Source organism: Vulpes lagopus, chromosome 9 (genome assembly GCF_018345385.1).
Source record: "Vulpes lagopus strain Blue_001 chromosome 9, ASM1834538v1, whole genome shotgun sequence".
Taxonomy (NCBI): domain Eukaryota; kingdom Metazoa; phylum Chordata; class Mammalia; order Carnivora; family Canidae; genus Vulpes; species Vulpes lagopus.
This window is the reverse complement of record NC_054832.1, coordinates 39,497,071-39,522,730: the sequence shown is the minus strand read 5'-3', so window position 1 is coordinate 39,522,730 and position 25,660 is coordinate 39,497,071. Positions and strand designations below refer to the sequence as shown.

Genomic DNA, 25,660 nt, shown 5'->3' with positions numbered 1-25,660 from the left:
TAACTCCCCTCTGCTCTGCCCCTTGGCCGTTCCTGTGAGTCTGCTGCTTACTCCGAGGTCATCAGACAGGACCATGGCCATTATTGCTCTGTGTGCTTTCTTCTTATTTCTTACCTAGTCTGTCCCTGTCCTACTACCTTTTGTTTTAAACATCAGTCGGCACATGGTAGATGCTGAGGGAACTGGTCAGTCCAGAGGTGCCAAGTCTGTTCTTCAAGCTTTCAGCTTCTCTGTGTTCATTGTCGCTTAGTTCTCGAAGGTCACTTCTTCGCGGCTTGAGGGTTTCTTTCCTGCCTTTGTCTTTATCTTTTTTAGACTTGCTTTTTCTGAGTCCAGGGCCATTTTGGAAGTCTGAGCATCCTCAAAGATTGATGTCCCGAGAGCCATGATTTTACAGCCATCCCTTCCATGAGGTATTAGCAGGAGCTGGGTCAGGGGTTTCATCGTGAGGGCTTTTCTGTAGGTAGCAAGGGCCCAGGAGGCCGGGGGATGACGGCCGCTTGACGTCAGCCTAGTGGTGGCGGTAGGGCCTGGCTCCAGCATCTTCCTTTTAGTTGGTCTTACTCTGGTTCTTTCTCTTATTAGGTCCCTGGTGATGTGTTTTTATCTCCATCTTCCCATGTTTCCCTCTCCCTTTACTCCTGTTCTCTCTACCAGGGTCTGGCTTTTCTTTTTTCTCCAGGAATACGGCCCTAGGGTCTTAGTTGGTCTGTACCCCGTGGCTTTGGATCCTGTGGAAGTTTGCTGCTGGTTGTGCCCAGGTGTCCTCTGTGACCAGAGGGGCTAGCAGACCGCCCGGAGCCGGCCTCCTCTCTCTCTTACCTTGTCTGTTCCCTCCACATCCTCCCCCTACCATCTCCGTGTATGTGTGTGTGTGTGTGTGTGTGTGTGTGTGTGTGCGCGCGCGCGCGTGCACGCACACCACTCCTCTGGGCAGAAAGTGCCACAGGGAAGGTTTTTAGGTGGATCCAGGAAAGGACGATTCTAGGTGGATCCAGGAAAGGACGATTCTAGGTAGAGAAAGATAGGACATAGGCAGCACATATTCAGAGGGATTCTCTGGGGCCATGTGTGCACAGCGGACACGATGTTTGTGCTAAAGGTCCACCTGTCCACACGTTACCTTTGATTAGTAAAACTACGTTTTCCACATTAAAGATCGTTCCCATTGAATATTTAAAAGTTGGAAGGCTTTAGAAGGTGCCGGTGTTGATGACAGGGGAGCTGGCCAGGCGGCTGGGAGGGGTGCTCTCAGGCTCGGTGGCTGTCCCCTCGGGCCTTCCCCAGGGCCCTGGTGCTGGGTGGCTGCTTCTCTGAGCAGAACGCATGAGCCTCATCTTGCTCCGGTCCTGTCACCTTATTTTCTGTCCTCCCACCCTTGGCACAAGTTCTCAAGTTAAGCAATGAAAATTAATGGGAAAGCTGGAGCCTAACAGCAGCTGCCTCCCCGAAAGGCAGTTTTGGGGGCATGCCTGGGCAGCGGCGTTGCCCGGGCGGCTGTGTTCTAGTGACTGGGAACAGGTTCGTCCCTGACCCAGCAAGGTCTGCCCTGCACCTTTGAGCGGAGGCCTCAACCTGATGGCGTCCATGGTCCCGCATGCGTGAGCTCCTCCGCGCTGTGCAGGAGCATCAGTCAGCAACCTTGGGACGGGACCCTGGGATGCTTGTGGCATCCAAGTAACCCAGGAAGCCCTGGACTGGCTCACGAGGCTCTCGTAACCGTCAGGATGCTTCTGGCCCCTGAAGAGAATGCCTGCTTCAAAACGGCCTGAAGAATAAAGGGAACATCTGCTTTCCTGCGTTTCAGGAGGTTCCGAGGCTGACGGTGCCCGGGCTGGCTCATTCAGCCGCTTGGTGGCCGTGGAGACCAGGCTCTCTGCTCCTCTGCTGCGCCGTCAGCCTGCCTGTGCCATGCCCTGCTGTCCTTTTGGTCCCACAGGGGCTGCCGGGCCCACGGTCACGGGCAGCATCCCGAGGGAGAGGGTGCCGCCCGCATGCCTTTGCAAGGCTGAAGAAGCCCTTTCTAGAGACCCTCTGGCAGTTGTCACTTCTCCTTGACTAGAGTTGGGCCCTGAACCTCTGCTCCCTGCACCCCCGAGGCCGGGAGTTTACCAGGGCCTGGAGGGGTGGGCTCGTGATGGGTCGTCAGGGACCACAGGGACAACACAGACTGAGGATTGCTTCCGTTGGCCCACATTTTACCCCTGATTTACCTGGGGTAGGAGTGGACACTCAGGGCGGGTGGGGGGTAGGTTCTAGAATCCCTTCCCTCCGGCCCGTGAACCGGAGACCCCGAGGGGAGGCCGGGGAAGGCGGATCTCATGTCTACGTCACGCTTCCTCTTTCCTGCCCTCTTCCCTCTCAGTTCCCTTAAAAATCGAAGTGCTGCCTGCGTCTCATGATAGCAACTGGCCGTGGAGCGGAGCAAGACTAACCATGGCCACCATGTCCTCAGCGCGTGGTTGTAGCTGTCGCTTCATCACCGCAGGGCAATCAGGAAACCTGTTTGGCCGGGAGGTTTCTTTCAGCAGGTGGCTCAGGGCTTCGGGGATCCCCGGCCTTCCCTGCACCCCCAGGGCCTGGCCCACGGGGATTGAGTCCCAAGGCTGCTGGGAAGACAGGTCACAGAATCCCCCCCTTTCCAATCCTCCTCTGTGAGAGGAACGCCTTCTGTCGGGGTCTCTGCCTTTCTGTGTGTCTCTCATGAATCGGTAAATAAAATCTTAAAAAAAAAAAAAAGATATTTTGAGGAGAGTGGAATGCTAGCGTTTCTTGATTTTCCTGAGTTTATCCTTTGGTTTGTCCTTTGGCCTCATGTGACTTCTCTGAGCTAAGATGCTCTTAATTGCGTCTCCCTGAGGTTTGAAGCTTCAGAAGCTTCACCGGCCCCTGAATTTGAAACAAAAATCCTGTCCCCCCCCACCCCACCCCACCCCCGTTCTGCTTCCTGCTCCACCACTTTTTCTTAAAAAAAAAAAAAATTCTTCCTTAATTTTGAAATTCTCTTAAAGGTAATCTTATTCACCTCTTAGTTTTTCCTAGAGGAATTCAAACTTTCAGATAATCTTTGTCGCTCACGCCTCATTCAAGCAGAGAACCAGCGGTAATGGAAGAAACAGACGCAGGGGGCACAGGCCTGTGGCTCTAGGGAGGCACCCAGTCCCCGGTTACTCCTGGGAATAGCAGCAGGCTGCTGGCCAGGCAGCTGTGCTGCGATTGTCTTTTCAGTATTTTCCTCACCCTTCTCTTGTGGGTGTGATCCATTCTCTAATTGCTGAGGCCACCTTTGAGGCCTCGCTTCTCCTAGCAAAGTCGTCTGATTTCCGTTTCTCTTGAAATCAAACTCCATCTCGGTATGTGGTTGAGACCCCTGTTCTAGTTGGAGGGACTGGGAAGAGCCAGGCCGTGCCAGTGCGAGTGTGTCCCCAGAGACAGCCCTGCTGGCACCGGGCGGACAACCTGGGGCCGAGCGTGGACTGGCCCACGGGAGACCACGGGCTGCGGGTGTCCGTGCCAGGCGCTGGGATAGCACTGCCACATAGGCGACCCGGTGCGCAGCGAGTTGGGGCTGACAACTGGCGACGCCACCGCCCTGGCCTCCACTTTGGGAAGCACTGACCGCCGCATTCAGCAGCACCACCGCCTCTGCTGGCTGGTTGGTCGCGGTCGTAGCACTGGCGGTGCCCACTCCCTCGGGCTCCTTGGAACACGGGGCCTCTCCTGGGGAGCAGGCGGGTGCACCAGTGCCTGAAGCGGAGCCGTACCCCATGGCACGGGGACCCCAGCGACATCCTCTGTGCACCGCCGCGGCCCAGACCCAGCGCAGCAGCTGCCCGAGGCCTCCAGTCCACGGGACGTTCTGGCGTGTGAGCTGAATGGCCGCTTGTAAAGACCCTATGCCTTTGGGAATGTGATGTAACACTGCGCCGCGTGAGCGGGGAATCTGGACACGAAAGGGAAAGACTCGACGGGGAGAAGTCAGGACGGGGCTTAGCCAACTGCAGGAAGGTGAAGATCCTCATGCAGCTTCGGGAGCAACATGTGCCCGTCGCAGGAGTCTGGGCCGGCGGAGAGAGATACCCGAGGCCCCAGCAGCCGGGTCAGGGTAGGGAAGGGCTGCGGGCCCGTACCCCCATGTCCCTGCACCACCGACCCTCGGATGTGTGCTGCACGGGGTGACAAGGCAGCACTGGGGGCACCCAGGGACTCAGCGGTGGAGCGTGAGTCCGCAGGGTCCCTGCTCGGGGTGGGGGTCCTACACCTCCCCCTCCCTGTCCCTGTCGCTCGCCCTGCTTGTGCATGTGCGCGCGCTCTCTCTAATAAATAAAATCTTAGAGAGAGAGAGAGGGCAGAGTTGTGTTTTCAAAAGGCTGCTCTTGGAGCACCTGGGCGAGGCCCTGGTGGCCCTGATGTAAGGACCCCACAGCAGCCCTGTCCCTGCTTGTCACCACTGGTTCCACATGGCAGCAAGTCTCCCTGCCACCCGCTGGCCCAGAGGCCGCCTGGCCCGGCCGCCGATGAAGCGGGGAAGCACTGCGGGTTGGGCGGTGGCCTGCGGGCTGTGGGGCTGCGTGCACTGAGACTGGGCATCCTCGGGCGGCTGGCCGCGGCACCCTCTCAGCGCTCTCGCGGCACCCGCCGGCTTGACAACCAGGAGCGCGAAGTCCCAGCGCTGTCCATGGCTGCAGGGTCGCTCTCCGCCGTGCCCGTCCTCAGGCCTGGGGAGTGTGGATCGGGCAGGACTCTGCTTCCAGCCAAGTGGCCCTGCCCTAGGCAGTGTCGACGTGCGAGAAGTCGCAGGGAAGCCAGGCCCGCGTGACGCCCCGAGGCTGGGGCTGCGGTTTGGGTGAAGCAGCTCGTAAGGCAGCAGCTGCCCGGCTGCAGAAGTGCCCCCCCGGTGAGCGCCCGGCCGTGGGGACAGCGCTTGGAAGAGGACGTCAGGAGGTGACTGGGTCAGCCCTCTGCTTCTCTGGGACCTGTTGTCACGTGGAAGGGGGCCCGGTTCCTGTGCGTGGCTGCGCCTTCTGGGGAGAACCGCAGCTGCCGGAAAGGATGCAATGTTCCTCGGTGTCTGAGCCTTCGGCAGCGGCACTCAGAAGGCCGGCAGCTCCGGGGGCCTCTCACCACCTCCGTCGAGCCGAGCTCTCACCACCTGCCGTCCCGAAGCTCAGGCCCTCCCGACTTGCATAAGCCAAGGCCCCCGGTCCTCACCCACCGTCTGGACTGCCCCGCTCCAGGCTGAGGAACGGGCTGCACGTTGGTGGCAGGGACGCTTGCAGCCGGTTTTTCTAATGCGAACCCGATCCCTCAAGAGAAAGCAGTTAAAATGTTTCAGCATCATCTTTTTTAAGATGAGGTGAGTGATCGAAGAGGAGTTCCAGAATAAAAATTATGATGTGATACTTCCCCTCAGACGGGATTCCGGGTTGCCAGCAATGGAAACTGCTGAGTCAAAGGACCTCCGGGGGGGCGCCCAGGGGCTCAGCGGTGGAGCGGCTGCCCTCGGCCCAGCTCGTGACCCCGGGGTCCTAGGATTGAGTCCCGTGTCAGGCTCCCCGCAGGGAGTCTGCTTCTCCCTCTGCCTGAGTCTCTGCCTCTCTCTCTGTGTGTCTCATGGATAAATAAATAAAATCTTAAAAATTAAAAAGCAAAATAAAAAGACTAACTGGATGTTGGCTGCAGGCCTCCTGGGAAGCCTGGAAGGCTGGGTCGCAGGCTGAGCTGGGGACTGGCTGGTCACCCAGAACTGACGAAGGAGGAGAGCACACCGAGCTCCGAGTGGCCTGTCCCCATCAGCAAGCTCCCTCGGCCCCACTGTGCACGCTGGCTGCTGATGCAGGCAGAGGGAGAGGCTGAGGATGGCACACCTGGCTTGGTCTCACCAGCCCGAGCCCCCGTGTGGTGCGGGGTAGCTGGAGGACACAGCCTGGTGGTGCGGCGGGCCAGGCCACCCCCTTGCTGAAGACCCTCGGGGCATGCGGGCAGGCTGTCCCAGGGGCGCGCAGCCCCAAGACGATCCCGCGCCACCGGAGCAGGGCTCCATATTTGTGACCTGTACCCCTTCCGCTGATGACGGTAGGTCCGCTGAGTCCGTCGAGGCCTGGCGGGCGTCCACTTGTTTTTAAGGAGATAAAGCAGGAGGGGAAGTGCTGCGCGGCCCTGTGGGCAGAGGGAGTCCGTCCAGTGAAGCCCGTATGCGCCCTGCTGAGGCCGCATCTGCCTCCCACTTGCTCACAGGTGTCTTGTCACCCCAGTCCCCTCTGGGGCCGGGTGCTCAAGCTCCAGCTGCATGGGTTTGTTCCCGAGTCCTGTCCCCCATGATGTCCAGACACCGCCCGTCCTGTTGCACGCCCACGGGGGTGGCCCAGGGGATGTCACCTGCTAAGCCGCCGCGTGTCCGCGCTCTTACGGGCCATGGCCTGCGAACCTCGCTGCCCTGATCCCGTCTCCAGGGGAAATTAGGGCTTGAGTTCAGAGACAAAGCTCTAAAAACAAACTGCCGTTGTGGAGACTTGTACCGGCGACAGTTGTGGTGATGGGTGCTACAGTGAGAATTAAACATTTCAACCTAGAATTTGACCTCAAAATATTTATGTAGAAAAAAATCTTTGACAGCGGAGACCTGTTTAGTTTAGTTTTGCTTTAAATCTCCATAGAGGTCAGCACTTTGGTTTTAGTTTGTGTTTGAAAGCAGTTTCCTCTAACCTTGCGTTTTCTGTCTGCAGGCCCATTTACTCGACCCCATCCGGCTTTATGGAGAATGGTTTTCGGTGAGTTACCCATCAGTAGATTTGGAATGTGTCCTACTTAAGTCCGTTTTCTGTATGTCATCATAGCAATTTGACGTGCTGCTCGGCAGTAAAACTTCACAGTGTTTAGCTCTTTGGTGTTCCTCGTATCCATCTTTGTGGAAATTCCTCGGGGCCACACAGACACACCGGTGGTGACCTTAGATTCCCACACGTGGCCGCTGCTGCACCTCCGCTCACCCCCCACCTGCGCTGTTGTCTCTTAGCGTGCATGGCTCTGACTTCGGGAAAGTGGCTTGTTTTTCTCCCTACATGTTCATGTGGCTCCTCCCTCACGGGTCCTGTGAGCACGTCTGCCTTGTCAGTATCCAGAAGGGACTGGAGACCCCACTGTCTCCAGAGCTGGAAGCGCCTGGGAAGGAAGCAGTCCTTAGCCCTGATTTAAATTAAGGCTTGGTGCTCAGCATCTCTAGAAATACTGGATTTCTAGTCCGTTGGTCATCAAATCCCCTGAATGGACCTCAAACACATATTTCAGATGTTGGCTCTTGGGTCTGTCTTGCCTATGTAAGACATCAGATAAATTATTTTAGGGTGAGAACATGTAATGTCATGAAAAGGACCCTAAAAATGGATATTTTCCCTCACGATCACCTTTTTTCTTTCAACCTTCAGAGGTGGTCAGTGAATCTCTGAATGGAGTGGCCTCAACCCTTCAGCAGGTGTTCACTGAATGCCTCCTTGTGGCAGGGCTGCTGCGTCCCTGAGGCTGCCTGAGAGGGAGGCAGGACAGCTGTCCCAGATAAGCTATTTAAATCAGGAATCAAAAAACATCATATGCTGCCAGGAGTTAGGAGGTTAATTAAAACCATGTGGGGTGACGGTGACCAAGTGGCTGCTATGACTTGCAGGTACAAGGAAGGATGCGTGCTGGAAACGTGCACGCACAGTGGGATCCGGCAAGGACTGGGGTCACTGGAAGCTAGGAAGGGCAAGGCTGCCAGAGTGGCCCTCGCCAGCAGGAGCGCGGTGTGTGGCAGGCCGGGCCGGCGGGGCAGAGCAGGCCCCGGGGAAGTAGTAGGAGGGGGCCAGGGTTGGCCTGGGTGGGATCCCAGGGGCTTGTGGCCAGGAAGAGTCAGATGGGAAGGGTGGCGGGGAGTCCAGGACAACTTCCTGCAGAGGACGGATGCGATTCACAGCCATTTTCAACTAGATTGTCCTGGTGGCATCATACGTAGGTCTCACGGATGCGGTAGTGCTGTGTGGACAGATGAGGCGTGTTCAGCCGCGTGGCCGGACCTGAGCTTGTCCTATTGCAGATGACCCATTGTGGGTGATTAGCTACTTATTTCTTCCCTGAGGTCTTTTTGGGGTCATGGAGCCCTTTGATAATCTCATGAGAGCTCACCCTTTCTCAGCACACACGCACACACGTGTACGCACACATGCATACCCTCAAGTACGTGCACGTGTGTACACATAGATGCGCACACACATACATACACACAAGTGCACGCACGAGCATTACACATGCCACATGTGTGCACACACATGCATACACATACGTGCACACATGCACATACATAAGCACGTGTGCACACATACGTCCATACACGTGCACACATACACACATGCACACACACGTGCATGTTACATCTGGGGCTCCATGAACTTTGCAGCTCAACCATGAATTCCAGTTTGAGAAGCTCTGCTCCATCCACGCAGATGGTTTTTTTTTTGTCTTAAAATAATTATTTTGAAAGGATTTCAGTAAAGTGTGTAGTGTGAGGCACACGAGATGAAAACCTGTAAAGCAGCTGGTAAGAAGGCCAAGGAGGTCCGCGCACGGCAGGCCAGCTCTGCCGCGCGCCTGTGCCCTGAACTCCCGAGACTGGGCAGAGGCCCCATGGCAGGGCCTGGCGCCGCACACGGTCCAGGGCGCTCGTCCCAGCCGCGAACGTTGTCTCCTCTGGAGCAGCTCGCGGGAGCAGAGGCTGAGCCAAGTTCACACGGAATGCTGTGATCCAAGGTCATTCGTATCTCGGTGTCTGGGTGCCCTGCACACAGGTTTTAATTCCAGCAGGTTCTGGAGAAAAAGACATGATAAGCCACTGGCGTTGGGTTTCCACATCCTCTAAGAGGCTTTTGCTGTTTAAAGAGCAGATTATTAAGTTTATTTTTCAATGATGTGCGGTGAGTATTAGGACACCAGTTAAGAGGTGACAGGGACGTGGTGCCCATGAGGGTGGACGTGGGGCGTAGGGTGTAGGTGTGTGGCCCTGGGCCACCTCCGGGCGCCCCTGCCTGGGCTGTCCACACCTGATTTGCCCACCTCCATCCACTGTCCACACAGCAGCCAGCGTCTGCTTCGTACAGTGTTGCCTGGGTCATCTTCCTTCTCCCATTCAAGCCTGTCCTGGGCTCCTTCCTCACACATGGTAGAACCTGGAATCTCTGCCACAGCCCCCGAGCCTCATCATGGCAGTGCCGCCTAGCTCCCTTCCCTTTGGTGCTGATACCTCTTGGCCTTACCCCCCCACCCCCATGGCCTTACCCACCCCCCGGCCTTAACTGTCCCCTCCCTGTGGCCTTACCTCCCCTGACCTTACCCCCCTTGTGGCCTTACCCTCCCGTGGCCTTACCCACCCCCCCGGCCTTCCCCGGCACCGTGGCCTTACCCCCCCCCCCCCAGCCTTACCCCCCCCCCCCCCCCCCCCCCCCCCCGCCCATAGCCTGGGCTTACCCGGAGGCCATTTCTCTACCTACACGCCACCTGTCCTTGGAGACCCAACCCGAGTGTCCCTTCCTCAGAGAGTTGCCAGCCCTCTGGGTGTAAACCAGGACGGCCTACCTGCCTTGCTCCTCGGAGTGTGTGTCGGTTGTCACGAAGACCCTGACCCACTGCGTTGCCGTGTCTGTGTCTGCCTGGCCCTGAGAACTTGGTCTGCAGCATGCCGCATGTCTGGCCCAGAGCTGCCCGAAACGTGAGAATGTTCTTGTTTCCCTCAGGACTCAGTGTGCTCTACTTCCTGTTCCTGGTATTTCTCCTCTTCCTCAACTTCGACCAGGTTAAGTCCCTCATGTACTGGCTAGATCCGAATCTTCGATATGCCACAAGGGAAGCAGATATCATGGTATGTACCTGTCGGGGTCAGGAGTCTCCTAGGGACTCAGTCGACACGTGGGAGGAGGACACAGTTGGCCTCACGTCCTCGCCTTTTGCTTCTGTTTCCTGTGCAGGCCATGTAACAGCCAGGTCTCTGGGGAGGTGAGCGGTGTGGTTTGCACGAGTGATAGGGTCCAGGGGAAGGACATCTCTCTCGGAGTAAAGGGGATGCTGGGAGGCGTGTGACCGTCATGGTCAGACTTCCACCACTGCCACCTGCTCGCTGTAAGACTCTGGGCAGCGTACTTGTTAGCCAGCACCTTCCTTTCTTGGAAGCTGAGGGAATAGTCCATATTTGGAAGTTTTATTGTGAGCGAAGCAGAGTAGCATTATCTACGTTGAGGCCTTGCACACTCCAGGTCCTCAGTGGTGGTGGTTGCGGCTCTTCTAGCAGGTGCGACCCTCAACACCACTGCTTTCTGCTTTAGCCCTGACACCGTGATCCTTCGAGATCTCGAAGGATCCAGGCCAGAAGGGGCCAGTTTTAATGATCCAGGCCATTTTGTTCATTATTATTATTACTTTTTTACCCACAAAAATAATTTCATTCTTGGGTACAGCTACTCTGTACTTCAGCCTTTAAGGGAAAGACTATTTTATACATGAATGCTATTTCTTTCCTTTTTTATTTTTATGTTTCTTAACAATACCTAACACTTGGTACAGATTGAGGGAAGAACCTAATGGTGCTTAGAAAAGGAGAACAGGCATCCGGGCCGTACGCAGGCCTTGCTTAAGAGACGATACCAAAGGACTCGATGAAAGGTCCAAGAAGTGATTGTTCCACTGGACTAGAGGTTGGACAGTGTTCCAAGATTTTATCTTTGACATCACAGAGGACATGTTAAAGGAAGGGAGAGGATGCCAAAAATGACCTAAAGTCTCAGGATGGAAAGTCTGTTTGGGGCTTTCTTGCTTGGAGGAGCAGAGTAGCTTGGGGTGACGTGGAGCTTTTCCTGATGACAGAAAAGGCAGTGACGGGTATGGAGGCCGGGGCGAGACTGACTGTGGGCTGTCGGTCCCGCCAGGCCCCGCATCTGTTCTCTGTGTGCCTCACGCATGCATGCTAGGCCTTAATGTCCCCCATTATATCAAGAAGGGAATGAATAAATATCTCATTGAAATCACAGAGCTGGTAAGAGCCCTCTAACTTCAGGACCTGATGGTGCCCTGGGTGTATCGTTATCACATCAGCAGCGTGTTCACACCCACGGGGGCCTTATGAAGTGGAGATTGGAGGAAATAGGACTTATTCCAGATAGGATCATATCCCCCATGATTTTCTTGAGTTTTTGACCAAAATGGGTTACATCACGAAGTAAAATGATCTGCAGCGTGACTAGGACTTGGTATTTGGTCAAGTGTCCCTGGCTTTGGGACGCCCTCTCCCTCCTGCTGCCCAGAGTTGTGCCTGTACCCGCTCCCACGTCCCTCCCACAACCAGGACCTCGAGGCCTACCTGATGGGATTGATCGTTGGCAAGTCTTCATGGATAATTACGATGCCAGTAGTTACATTTGGCCCCTTACGACTCTCGAAGTGCCTCTGCACATGTTGAAGCGCAGAAATAGTCCCACAAAGGGTAGAAAGGCCTCCAGAGTCATCTTCAACTCACGGTGACTTGAAGAGCAGCCTTCTGAGCAGCCTCTCTCGTCAGCCCGTGCAGCAGGTGCAGCACACATACGAGGGTCGGTGGTGCAGGAACCACCTCGGGCCCCCGCGGCCCTGCCCTACCCTGACCCCACTGCTTGGGCCTCGGGGTATTTCTCTCCGCCATGTGCCGTGACTCCTGTGACATTCCAGAAGCTGGATGAGGATTTTCACCTTCCTGCAGTCAGCTAAGCCCCATCCTAACTTCTCCCCATCGAATCTTTCCCAGTTATCTCCAGATTTCCCGCTTATACGTCATAATATCACAGTGTTTCTGGAAAAAAAAAAAAAGTTTTTTAAAATGTCCTATTACCTTTGCAAACTGGAATGACCTGGATGGATCCAGGAAAGGCCTCAGGAACCTGCTGTGGTGGGTTTTGGAAGAGAGAGACAAGTACCAAAGTGTTCTTTCACTCCCTTGGGAGGTGTCGTTTCTAGAATTTGGAAATATCAATACTTCACAAGAATTCCTTCCACTGGCTGATGACAGGTGGCTGTTTTCCAAATCTTGCTTCATCCTATCACATTAATTTTGGGAAGAAAGAATGTCAAACATAGAGGTCCCTGAGAAATGTTCTCTTCTCAGGTGATAATTGGTTTCCTAATAAATACAAACATATAAGGATGTAGGCTTAATATTTCTTTAAAATATGTCATTTAAAAACAAAGATATTAGAAACAAAACCAAAAATTTTAAAAGTTCTGTCATTTTTGAATATTTAAATCACATAGCATCTGATAACATTTTGGGGGATGGGAGGTTTATTTCGTTTCCATCTAATTTCTGAAATTGGATGCTTCAGCTTTTCCTCTTGCATAAATATTCAAGGCTTTAGGTTTTCCTCGGAGTTCTACTTGGGCTCATCTCATTGTTCTCAGACGTAATATGTTCATTGCCATTTGATGCTGACTATGTTTCACATTTCTATTCTGATTCCCTCTTTACGCCATAGTATTTAGATGCATTTTTAAGTTTCCCAAACTTCCTGTTTATCGACAGGGATTCTCTTTATGTTTTCATCACCAGCAAGGTAATCTCGCGGAGGCTTACTAGCAAAGAGCACAGCAGTTCTGATTCATGAGCTGTAGTGTTTGTCCATCTTCCTGAAGGGTGTTGAGTCACTGAAACTTTTGGGGGGCGGGGGTGGGGGAGCACAGGTGTTAGTTGTCCAGATCAGGTGAGTTCTGCATGTGTGGTCAGCATCTTGGAAGGGCGTCCATGTCAAGAGGATGCACCAATCGTTTCCCTTTGCCCTCCGAATAGGAGTACGCTGTCAACTGCCACGTTATCACCTGGGAGAGGATTATCAGCCATTTCGACATATTTGCGTTCGGACATTTCTGGGGCTGGGCCATGAAGGCCCTGCTGATCCGCAGCTACGGCCTGTGCTGGACAATCAGCATCACCTGGGAGCTGACCGAGGTAAGCGGGCTGCCCGCACTGGCTGGCCTGGGCGGAGGTGGCCTGGCGGTAACTGGCCCCTGCTGCTCCTGCGGCGCTGTGCCGCTGATCGAGTACCCCACCGACCAAGTATCCCACCGACCGAGTACCCCACCGACCGAGTACCCTGCTGACCGAGTACCCTTGCTTACCGAGTACCCCGCCCAGGGACGCTGTGGGCTGGCCTGCGCGGGGGCTTGGCTCTGGCTCCCTGCCCCCCTGACGGGTCTCCTGTCTGTCAAGTCTTAAGGGCAAAAGTAGCGAAAACAGTGAGGTTAGCATCCCTGAGGGGAACGCATGGTGCTGAGAGCTGCTGGAAGCAAACAGGCCTGGCTCGTCTGCAGCTGGAGAGGGACTGGCCCTGTGGTGCAGTGGTCACAGGAGTGTCCAGGGACCTGTGTGGGGTGTGACCTCCCGACGTGGTGCCGGCACTGCCCACGCTCAGAGAGGCAACAGACTCGACAACCTGTTAGGAAAGTGAGGTTCAGGGACTTGATTGTGCCAGCCCGCTCACTCGCTGGCGCAGGGCGGCGTAGCTCTGGGTGTAGCGGCCGTGTGGGACAGAGGTTGGGAGCACCGGCCACACAGGCCTCCGCCGGTGGCCTCCCACAGGCCTCTGAGGCCTGGCCTGGCGCCCCCCCCCCCCCCCCCCCGCTCTGCCTGCGTGGGTCTGCACCGGGGGACGGTCAGGTGATGGCCCGCCTCAGCCATAGGGTGGCCGGGTGGTGGCTGGGTGAAGGGCCCGCCTCAGCCTCAGCCGCAGGAGGGCGGGTGACAGCCCACCTCAGCCACAGGGCAGCCAGGTGACAGCTGGTGACGGGCCACCTCAGCCGCGGGGCAGCCACGGGGCAGCCGGGTGACAGCTGGGTGAAGGGCCCGCTTCAGCTGCAGGACGGCGGATGACGGTCCATTTCAGCCACAGGGCAGCCAGGTGATGGCCGGGTGACGGGCCCACCTCAGCCGCGGGGCGGCTGGGGAGCCAGCGCGGGAGGCTGCAGACCGGATGGTCCGTGGGAGGCTTCTGAGGGGACGCCATTGGCACCCTTCCCCCCGCCGGGAGCCCAAGGAAGTGTCTGCTGCTGGGCGCGGACAGGGTGCTCGGCCTGGCTGCCCGCATGAGCCTGAAGTGAGCCAGGGGTCCGGGCCGCCCTCCCCTCCCTGCCCACAGGGCTGTGCTGCGGGCCACCCCCTGGGCCTGTGCGGCGGGCGCCTCGCTTGCCCTCCCGCGCCCTCACAGCACCTGCTGACAGCCACACCGTCCATCTGAAGAGCAAGTCCAGGGCCCGGGGGCTCAGCGGTGAGCAGCCGCCTCGGGCCAGACGTGCCCCCGGGTCCCGGGATGGAGTCTGCGGCGGTCGGCGGGTCCGCAGGGAGCCTGCCTCTCCCTCTGTGGCGTCCCCGCCTCCCTCCGCATCTACGTAAATCAGTCTTTACATCGGAACGTGTGGACAGCGCGCCGGATGCTGCTGGGCCCCGCCTGCCCACCCACCGGGCCTACCGGCCTGTGCGGCCGTCTGTGCATCTCCTGTGGCGCCCAGCCGCGGCGCCCTCCTCCTGCCCCCTGCGCTGGCTGCAGCCATTTGTCCCTGGAGGTAGGGCAGTGGGCCCTCGTCCCCTGAGTGCTCCTCATGGAGCAGGAACCCAGAGCGTCCCCTCCTTGCTACATGCTGTGCCTGCCCATCCTGGTGCCACGGTGGCAGGTGCGCCCACCTAGCTGGCGAGTCACGGCCGGCCCTCCCAGCTCCTGCCCAGGGCCCGACATAAGACGGCCGGGAGCCCAGCACCCTGCTCTGTCAGGTGGCCCAGCCGGGCCCAGGTGTGTCCCCCCACCCAGGCTCCCCGCGGCCAGCCTCGCCCCCAGAACCCAGGACCCTTGAGAAGCCCCAAGGCCAAGGCGCATCCTCCACCTGCCACTCCCCTGCGGAGGCCCGTTTCAACCAGTTCGCGTCCTCGGCTGCCGCCGTCAGGTCCCTGTGCCCTGTGCTGGGCACCAGGCCAAGTTCTGGACATGCGTGCATGAATGGCTTGGTCTTATAGGCCCTGTCCCGTCGCCGCCTGGGCTCCTTGTGCGGCCTTGCCTCCTTCCAGGGGATGCCCTGGCGCTGTCTTTGTGATTTCTGAGCCCTTGACGTGGGCCTTCCCGGCCCCTGCACGCGGCTGGTGCCCTCGCACTTGGCCTTGGACGAGGCGGCGACCGTGGGACACTTATCCCCTTTCCCCCCTTCCCCTTTCTGGAATGTGCTCAGTCCACTCCTCACCGCCCTTCATGGGCCGCCCACCATATCTCTCTGCTCAGCAGCTGTCAGGGCCGCTCTCTGTCCCCACCGTTCGCGTCGCCGTGGTAAGGCTGCCAGGCCTACCATACTCTGCAGTTCTCGTGAACGTGCGACCCCTGCCCTTGAGACGGGAGCCTGGACTGGCGTCTGCCCCCTCCCCGCACACCAAGAGCCCTGAGTAAGTGATGACGATGGTGAATCGGTTGTCGGAGGTTTCCTGTCCGTCCCCTGAAACATATCAGAACATAACCTCGCTACTTCCGCAGCATCCCTGCTGTGGCACCTAATGTCCCTAGGGTGGCGCAGCTCGGCGCCCAGGCTGCTGGCTTTGAGGGCTGTGGCAGCACTCTGCGGTGGGCGTGGGGGCTCTTCTCCTCCTCCTCCCCCCCACATCCTGGTCTCCTCGCTAGCCTGGGTCAGTCATCGTCAGCAGCAGTCGTCGGGGCGGTTACCGTCTCCCCACATCAAGGCAAGAACGGCTTGGAGTCCTAGTATTTGTAAACCATCGCCAGCACGGCAGAACAAACCTGATTACAGACCTCGCTCTGTTCGTACGTTAGGAGATCTTGACACGTCAACAGCTCCTCCCGGAAGAGTGTCTGGTTATGGGGGAGTCGCTCTTTCTGCAAAGTCTTGTCCCTAAAACCATGATCTCTTGTGCTCCTCAGCTCTTCTTCATGCACCTGCTGCCCAACTTCGCCGAGTGCTGGTGGGATCAGGTCATCCTGGATATTTTGCTGTGCAACGGCGGTGGCATCTGGCTGGGCATGGTTGTCTGCCGGTTTCTGGAGATGAGGACCTACCACTGGGCCAGCTTCAAGTGAGTGGCCTTGCTCCTGGAGGGGTCACCGCCTGCGCACCTCACCGTGGTAGTCGCTTGCGGCCGCGGCACAGCTTTGGGTGATAGGAAGTAGATCACACGTCAGTAATTGATGAGAAACCTGATTTGGGGCATTTATCCAGAAAATGCTAAACCATTCATGGTTTCCTTACGTGCACCGTATTCTTATTGCTATGGCTTCTCGTGGTCTGTAGGACGGAGTGCACATAGTGGGCCAGGCAGGGGCCCCTTCTCCATGCCCTCTGGGGCACCCAGCATTCTGAGCTCGTGCACATGCCCCCTCTCTGCCCAGCTCTGACCCATGTCCCCATGTGCCAGGGAGATGGGTCCTCCCCTTCCTGCCTCGACTCCCTTCCTACCCCATCAGGTAGTCGTTTCTGACTCGGATTCAAGTCGCATGTCCCTCTGTGCCACCCCGGGGGACAGCGCCCACCTCCGCGCTCCCTTACCCTGCTCCCCTGAACTCGCTCCTCAAGTTGACGGTCAGAGGAACCGTGCTGTTAGTAAGGAGGAAGGGAACAGCAGGAGTGGTGGTGTTTACAGTGTCAGTTATTTATCAAACAATATGAACGTTTCCTACCTCATCAATAAATCACAATCTAAATTGTGATTTTAAAGGCTGCTTCATATCCCAACGTATGATGAGATCGTGAGGCATTTAACCAGTTCCCTTTTGTGGTCACTTAGTTGTTTTAAAGTTTTCAGTTTTGTGAAAAAAGCTAGGGTGAACTTTTTTTTTTTTTTTTTTTTTTTTTTTAAGATTTTATGTGTTTATTCATGAGAGACCTGGAGAGAGGCAGAGACATAGAGGGAGAAGCAGGCTTCCTGTGGGGACCCGATGTGGGACTCGATGCCGGGACCCTGGGATCACGCCCTGGGCCCAAGGCAGACGCTCAACCTCTGAGCCACCTGGGTGCTCCAAGAACAAACATTCTTGAACATATATCTTTGTGTAAATTTCTCACTTTTTTTTTCTGTAAATAAATTCTTGAATTTATTTGTTTATACCCATTTATATTCTCACCCACATTCACTGATGTGTATAATGTGTCCATTTAACTGTTTCTTTGAATTTTACTTTTAATCCTTCTTTAATGTGATCACACATCGTGTGATACTGTATTTCTAGCTTACGTGTATTAGGCTTTCCCTCTTTTTATTAGTGCTTTTCATAGGTGAACGATATTAACACTCTGTCATAAATGTGACTTTATTTTTCATCGTGTCGCCCAGGTTTGATTCTCTTTGTGGTAGGTACTCCACTTAAACTTTAAAAGCTTTTTAGTCTTTCTGTTTAGGTAACTATTAGCCTGTATTTTCTTCCAGTTCTTTGATGGTTTGGTGTTTTTCCATTATGCGTAACTTATTTACTGTGTCTCGAACTTAATTTGGTATATGGTGTGAGGGAGAGATTCCTCACAGTTTTTCCGATTGATTTCCTCACTCCTTTCCAAATAGTTTTCCCAGTTCTTTTCTAAATAATCCTTTCTTTGGATATTGACTTGCAAGCACGCTTTTTCGTATATTTGAACAAAACCTGTTCAACTAGGGACAGATGGGTGTCATGGAACAAAACCTGTAACTGTGCCTCATGTTGCTGCAAAGAGCAAGCTTTATAAGCAGTATCTCGTTTGAGCCTGACATCCACCCTGGAGGCCGACACTCCGTCCTCCCCGGGGACTGATGCTCCCTCCACCCCAGGGGCCGACACTATTTCTCTCTTCCTTCCAGAGATGGTGACTGTGAGAATTAGGTTTAGAACTTTGCCCGAGAACACTCTGCTAGCAAGCAGCTGAGTCTGAATTTACGTCAGGCTGTCCGGCCCTTTACGCGCTGCCATAACGCTTCCCCATTGTCATACATTCATGCTTTCGATTTAACTTGAGAACCATTTTGTCAAGTTATGAAAACACATGCCCAACCACTAAGCAGAAATATATAAATGAACGGAAAGTCTAATTAACCCCTTCCCTGTACAGATGGTCCTGACGTACAGTGGTTTGACTCAATGATTCTTTGACTTCACCTAGTGTGAAAGTGACACAGATTCAGTAGAAATACTTTGCATCCCGAATGTGGATCTTTGTTCGGGCTAGTAATGTACATAGGACCGTCTCTCTCGGTCGGGAGAGGCTCGGGCAGGCTCGGCCCAGTGCTGGTCAGCCAGGCCATCACGCCTGCAGACCTCCGATAGGTCCTCACACCCGTTCTGCGCCCAGAAAGCCACTGCTCCTCACCTTCGTACGGTGCTCCATAAGTGCCGTGAGATACTCAACACTTTATCATAAAAGGGGCTTTGTGTCAGAAGATTTTGCTCGACCCCCATAGACGAATGCAAGGATTCAGAGCAGGTTCAACGTGGGCTGGACTAATCTGTGACGTTTGGTAGGTTAGGTGTATTAAATGCATTTCCATCCTGTGATATTTCCAATTTATGACGGATTTATCAGGACGGAACCCCATCTGTCAAAAGTGGAGGGAGATTTATACTGAGCCCTCTAATACGTGGTCACTCTGTGTCACTCTCTTTATGCCTGTTTCTCTACCTCTTTCCATATAGTTGGGTATTTTTTTTTAATACAGGTCCTTCATAATTTTTGTTCATTTTTGGATGATCTATTTTTTTGTTACTCATGGGCCTCACGTCTTCTTGCTATGAGACTTCACCAATACACACTTGTTGATGGGTTTGGGTGGATGAATGAAGGAACAGACCTTCACGTCTTGCCCCAAGAATAAAAGGCCCGACCTGTTTGCTTTTACGCCTTCTGCACTTCGCAGTGTCTGACTGAGGGGCCAGCGTGAGGGGCCAGCGCGAGGGGCCAGCGCATCCTCGTGGCTGTGATGCTCACGAGGGGAGCAGTCATGGGCCAGTTGAGCTGAGCTTGAATGTTCTCATTTGTCGTGCATGGGAATCTTCTTCCTTTCTGTCATGGGAGGGTGACATTTTTAACTGAGTGATCTCTAGGATTAAAACTAAGGGAAGGTTAAAAATCAGCCTGTCCTCTGCAACTGTTCAGTTAGGGACAGATGGGATGAAGAAATGGTGTGGGTGACCTCAGAATACAAGTGCTTGCTCTATTTTACAAAAGTGCCCTGACTTGGGAGACATGCAGCGGGTGGGATCGTGTCCTTGCTGGCATCATCCTGGTGCTCCCTGGCCTGGTCCAGGCGGACCTCGTTAGTGCCTCTGCCCCTTTTGTCACTGTTTGGGGAGTTCAGGCCTCTCCTGGCTCTGCGGTGACCTGACCTCTGCCCTGTGCCTGTCGCCACTGGGATTCCCCATCGAGTAGACCCCTCTCCACGCTTCATGGGAATAGAGAGATCGTTGTTGGAGAGCTGGTTCAACTAGGAAGGAACCTTTTTGTTCTGAGAGCTTGTCGTAAAATTGTCAGCCGTTTTTTTTTTTTTTTTTTTTCCTCAACTTTGTTTTTCTTCTTTCCCCTTCCTTATCTCTCTGGATTTTCACTGGAGCCGTTCTCTTCTTACAGAGACATCCATACCACCACCGGGAAGATCAAAAGAGCTGTGCTCCAGTTCACTCCTGCCAGCTGGACCTACGTGCGATGGTTTGACCCCAAATCTTCATTTCAGAGAGTGGCTGGAATATACCTTTTCATGATCATCTGGCAGGTATTCTTTCAGATGCTCAGAACTTTGGTGGGGGGATGGGGGGAAAACCAAAACCAAACCAAAATAAAAACCATCGAACAATTTAGAGTTAACACTAGTTGGCACTGCCTACCAGCTGGCGGCTGGTTTGGAAGGTATAAAATCCTACAGCTGACATAGAGAATAATTCAACAGAACACTGTTGTCACGCCTACGGTCTTGCTTCCTGGTGTAGACATTTTCCAGTTTCTTTCTTTGAATTGCAAATTAGAAACAGCTTAAAATTCCCCGAAAGAAGCTTTTGGTCAGCAGCTGTCACCCAAAGCATCAGGCATTGGGTAGCTTTTCAGAGTGATCATTTTCAGGACCAAAGGAACAAAACACAAAGGTTTTTTCTTATGTTCCAAACTTAACGTTTGATTTACCGAGCTGTTACCATTCTGGGTAATTGGTGAAGAGCTTAGTGAAGCAGCCGTCTGCCATCAGTGGGGGACTGGAGCCCTCTGGGAACCCGGGTCCTCCGGGATGGTGCTGTCAGTGGACGGAAGGTCTCTTTCCAAGCCGCCCGCTGCATGACTGAAGCAATTCAGACAGCCACGGGTCTTGGAAGAGGATTACCAAACATCTCTGTTTTTTAGAGATAGCCTTTAGTGTCGATCCTCCTGTGCCCACATTAATTATTTTACAACTTTGGGAGACTAGCTTTTGCCTAAAGAGTCTTTTGGAATCAAGAGAAATTATATTTTGAACACAGGCAGGAAATACTCCCATCATAAGAAAAAATAAGCGTGCATCACCTTTAAGACAAGCGTCCTTGCGCACATGCGGGGAATGATAATGCTCATCTCCGTAAATGGAGTTTAGGGCTACGGAAGTGTAGGTGAAGAGTTAAACAGTCACCATGGTTTGGGGAAGCCGGTTTGTATAAAAATGGGACTTCAAATGGATGGGGATTAAGTTTTACCTTATCAGAGCAGTACCCAGGAAGGCGTACTGTTTCCTTGACTACAAAAACCGAGGAGGAGTTTGGATTTGTCTGGGAGAGAGAGCAAGACATGCCCCCAGAACAGCAGCATCACAGAGCATGCCACTCCTGTGAGTGGTGATCAGCTTTCCACCTGTGTTAATTAGGGGACCATTTTATATCCTCGAAATCCGTGCTATGGGAAGAGAAGCATGTCTTCTGTCACTGAAGTGAACGTGCTGATCCGTGTGGGTTCAAAGCAGTGCCCTTCCCCAATCTCCACTCCTTGCTGGACCTGGAGGGGCAGTGCAGGAGGCGGGCCTGGCATGGAGCTCATCCCCGGGGCCGCCTCACGCGATGAGCTGTCCCGGGATGCTAACTTCGGGGGCAGGTACCACAGGCTGCAGGGGAATCCTTGAGCCAACCCTTACACCCACCTCTCAGAGCTTGCCTTTGGCCGGGGCAGGTGCTTGAGCAGTTCACAGTCATTTCTCGTCCTCAGGCTTCTCACCTTCCTGCAGCTGTACATCTTAGAGATCTGGCCCGATTTCTGTAAGGCTGCTTGGGTGTCCCACGGCGAATACTTGTTATCATGACTTTTACTGTTGTCCACGCATCTCTTTCCCAACTGCACCTGCAGATCCCACGCGTGACCCAAGTGGCAGCCGCACGCCGGGAAACGTGACAAAGAGCGGATGCCACCTTGGACCCCTTCCCCCGCCCCAGCTCCTCCCCCGTAACCCCCAGTTGGTTGGTGCCAGTATTGTACTGGCCATTAGTTTACATAGCACCTGTTCCACTAGCCACTTGGAAGACCCCATACATTTTCTGAAAACGCTTTGAATGTCCTCATCATGTTTAGATGTCCATAACAAGGAATATGCTACTGTGACTCCGCGTGCAGCATCACCTTGACTAATGCTTCCTTCTTTTTCAGCTAACTGAGTTGAATACCTTCTTCTTGAAACATATCTTTGTGTTCCAAGCCAGTCATCCATTAAGTTGGTGTAGAATTCTCTTTATTGGTGGCATCACGGCTCCCACAGTGAGGTAATTCTATACACGCCTGTCATTTGAGCACATGAACCTGCTGTGTGTTCTCCTGTTCAGCATGAGGAAAGTCATGTACAGTTGCAGATTTCACATGAAAATATTAAAGAATTAGACATCAGAAATATGAAGACAATGTTTTGCTTTCAGGCCCTAATGACATGAAGTGAGAACAGCACACCCACCATTTTTTTCAAACCTTTTTATAATGTTCTGCTGTTGTTGCTTTTTACCTCCCTTTAACATCCTTTAAAGAAAATAGGGGTAGCAGTGGTGCTGACTTTTTTCTGAAATGAGATGATTGAAAATGCAGGAGTTTTAATGGTGACTCGGAAGTCATAAATGATGGTATTTTTAGAATGATACTTTGTTAGCTCCTTTAGAGCCAGTTACTTTCAAGTATCCTTCCTGTCATCCTCCAGGACAACCGAGAGAAGCTTGAATATCTGTGCTGTTATTCCCCCTATTGGGGTAGGGCCCAAGACTGGAGGCGTTCTTCGGGGACTGCCCCTCATGTAGACTAATCCCACTGAATATCAGACACTGTTTCATCTGTCGCATCTTTCCTGTTTAGAGCTAGTGGCATTTGGGTTTTACAGTTAACGTGAAGCTCCAGCATTGACCAGTAATGACACCAGCAATATCTGCACAGTTGATGAAAATATAAACTAAGCAGTTACAAGGGTTAGTGTTTCCGAAGCTGTAGGATGACTTAATTCACTATTTTTAATGTGCATGCAAACCACACAAGCAGAGCCCTTGCCAAGAAGAGTGGGTATTCTTGGTCCAACAAACCTCCTCCCTCCAGCCAGCACCTCTTCTGGTTTTCATTAATTATTACAAAAAGTAAATAAGCATCTATCTATCTCCCAATATACCTGTATATATGTATTCCCCACCCCTCCTCTCCCCAGATCCTGGATTGAACAAACCAAGTAAGATACAACTGAGTCCTGGGGAGTTAAGGCCCAAAATTCTCTCTCTGGTTTTCATTATAAACCAAACAGGAAACCAACGGTTGGTAGGCAGGTGGCGTCCTAACCCGTCACAGACTAGTGGTCTGCTGAAGTAGTTTTCTTGTAAATATGCCATTTTCCTTAGTGGATTGGAACCTTCTTCTCTTATTTCAAATTTAATTTAATTCGAAGCTCACAATTATCTTCAAGAAAGATTAGCACAGCTTCTTCATAAAATTAGAAATGATCAAAAAAATCAGTCAGTGGGGAAAGAACTCTCTCATAAAACAGAATCGCAAATCACATCTGATTGTGAAATTCCAGTTTCATTAAATAAACATTTCAAAGCAAAAACTGGAGACTGTCCCGTTTTGAGTTTTGAGAGCTTAAAATTTTTGCCAAATCCTGTGTATGGATTTTTACGTGATTCTTTCTTGTTTAAAACTCAGCCACTTTTTTCTATGCTTTTATACCAACCTGAGGCATTTCCTATGTAAGAAGCTGCTTGGAAGGATGGAGGAGCTCTAGTGGGTTTTAGCACAGCCACTCCAGCTAGCAAGTGCCAGGCCCTAAAAGGAGAGAAAGCTTACAGGCTTCGGGTTAAACCATACAGACCACATCTCCATTTTCTTCCTTTTTGATTGGCCTCTCTTGCTTGGAGAGGATGTTTGACTGAACATTCTTCTAATCTGATAATATGAAGTGCAGTCTAAAGGGAGGGATATGGTTGGACAGTAGAGTAGCTAAGCTGGTAAAAGCATATTAGGTCATAAAAATATAAAGTGAGAGACGGACCTGAAATCTTGAATTGACTAGAATTCTCCACTCGGGCCTTTGCAGGTGAGGTGGTAGTTTGTGGATGACCTTTAGGTATCCACGAATCCCCTGAGGCTTAATGCAAAGTTTATAGCATGTGTGTTCGTGTGCATTTATCATAGGTGTCATTAAATCCTCAAAGGAGTCTGTGACCCCAAAAAGATGATGACTCCTGCTTCAGGTGCTACTTCTGAAGGAATATATTGAGTTTGGGGGGGTAGTTATGAGGGTCTAAGCTTGCGCTGTCCTAAACAGCGGCCACTCACCCCTGGTGGTGGTCGAGCACTGGAGATGTGACTGGTTTGCGTTAAAATGTGCTACACGTGTAAAATACACACCTATGTAGACTTAGTGCAAAAACAGTAAAAATACCTCATTATAGTTTTCGATATGTTGGATCAAATAACTTATGTTACGAGAATGAATGTTACTTGTTCCCTTTTACTTCTGTAACATGGCCCCTGGAAGATTTTACATTGCACTTGTGGCTTGTGTTATATACCTGTGAGGATGATGCTGCTCTAACCCTTTCAACCCCATACCATCGCCTGTTTTTTTCCTATCTTGTCAGTAACATTCAAAGTCATTGGTATTCAGTGTACAGTGGACGGTAGCCAGGGCCCCATTCCAGTTCCCGAGAGCCAGGAATTTGTGTCCATCCTGCCTGGTTACAATCCGCAACCTTTGTCCTGGAGAGTGCCAGAGGGGACCGTTGATGACAGTGTACGTGACCTCCAGAATCACTTCCATGCACAGAGGCTTGAAGCACCCACTCTGTCCCCAAACCTAAATGGCCTTTGCAAATAATTGGCACTTTAAACCATGCTCTCCTCCTTCTAAACCCAGCCCAAACTCTTAACCTTTGCAGGAATGTTTCTGCAGAGGCTCCGGCTTCCTACCCCCTCTTTGACTAGCAGTAGACCAGGCAGCCAGAGTATGTAGATCCAGGCCGAACATCTTTTGTATTTACTCTGTCAAAGTGATTTAATGCTATTCTGACCCCTTGGTCTTCCAGAAGCTCTCAGTGAATTCCACCTTTGTTCTTTCAGGCAGTACTATGCTTACCTCACTGACACACAGTGCAAACGCGTAGGAACACAGTGCTGGGTGTTCGGGTGAGTAATCTGTTTCTGTGGACACTTCAGAACCACTTAAGCCTTTAAATCTCCTTGGTTATTTCTTGACCCTAAAGTAAGGGTCAGCCTTTTGGTACAATTTGCCTGTGAAGGCTCACTGCTGTTTTCTCATATGTCTTTTCATTTTTAACACTTTCTGATTGAAGTTTAGAATATTATAGTTGATTGGCAAATTGTAGAAAGAGGATATTATATAAACTGCTTTAAAAAAAAAAAAAAAAAGGAAATCGAAAGATCTTTCCTGCACAGAACTTGGGAGACCTTATTTTATGAAATCAATAGACAATGGATTATTCAAATTCCCTCTAAATTCAGTAACAAGTTTGTGACATCATTTTATGATAGGTTTACCAATGCTTGCTTGTTACTTTCACATTCAAAAGGGCCCTCAAAACAGATGCTTGCTCCCTACCAAGGTATAACTTTATTGTTCCAAAGAGAACTAACACAAATGGTCACAATTCATGGTCTTGTTATATATATCAATGCAATCTTAATATATTCTTATTTAAATGCTTTGAAAGACCGTAAGAGACTCTTAACTCTAGGAAGCAAACGTAGGGTCGCTGGAAGGGAGCTGGGGGGCAGGATGGAGTAATGTGGGTGATGAGCTTTAAGGAGGACACATGTTTTAATGAGCACTGGGTGTTCTGTGCAACTGATGAATACTAAACTCTGTGCCTGAAACTACTACTACACTATATCGTAATTAACTTCAATTTAAAGAAAATCTTGAAAGAAAAAAAATAATAAAAAATAAATATCTGAGAGAAACCATAGGCTATATAGTTTAACCCCACAGGGTTCAATGTGAGACCATCTTCAGTGTCTCAGGTAAGTGATTCTTTGGCTTAAAGATCACCAACAGTTTACCATTCTGTTTAGCAGGCAAGGGTCCAGAGATGTCCCACACATCTGTGTGTGACCTTCAGTCCCTAAAGCAGTTAGATTCAAGACCTAATCTAGGTTCTAGGTGGAGTGTGATGGCATAAAGAAAATTTGA

General features: G+C 52.4%; 1 protein-coding gene across 3 annotated transcripts in view; it reads left to right on the top strand.

Annotated features, from left to right (window-relative positions):
- The window catches only part of PTDSS1 (phosphatidylserine synthase 1), a 53,644-nt gene that overhangs the window by 14,924 nt on the left and 13,060 nt on the right, over nt 1-25,660 (top strand). For all 3 annotated transcript variants that reach the window (XM_041769091.1, XM_041769093.1, XM_041769092.1), the window contains 7 exons: nt 6,726-6,770; nt 9,759-9,883; nt 12,830-12,988; nt 15,951-16,102; nt 19,615-19,756; nt 21,637-21,749; nt 24,571-24,636. In XM_041769091.1, the coding sequence (XP_041625025.1) occupies nt 6,726-6,770; nt 9,759-9,883; nt 12,830-12,988; nt 15,951-16,102; nt 19,615-19,756; nt 21,637-21,749; nt 24,571-24,636 (802 nt within the window). The remainder of the gene's footprint in view (nt 1-6,725; nt 6,771-9,758; nt 9,884-12,829; nt 12,989-15,950; nt 16,103-19,614; nt 19,757-21,636; nt 21,750-24,570; nt 24,637-25,660) is intronic.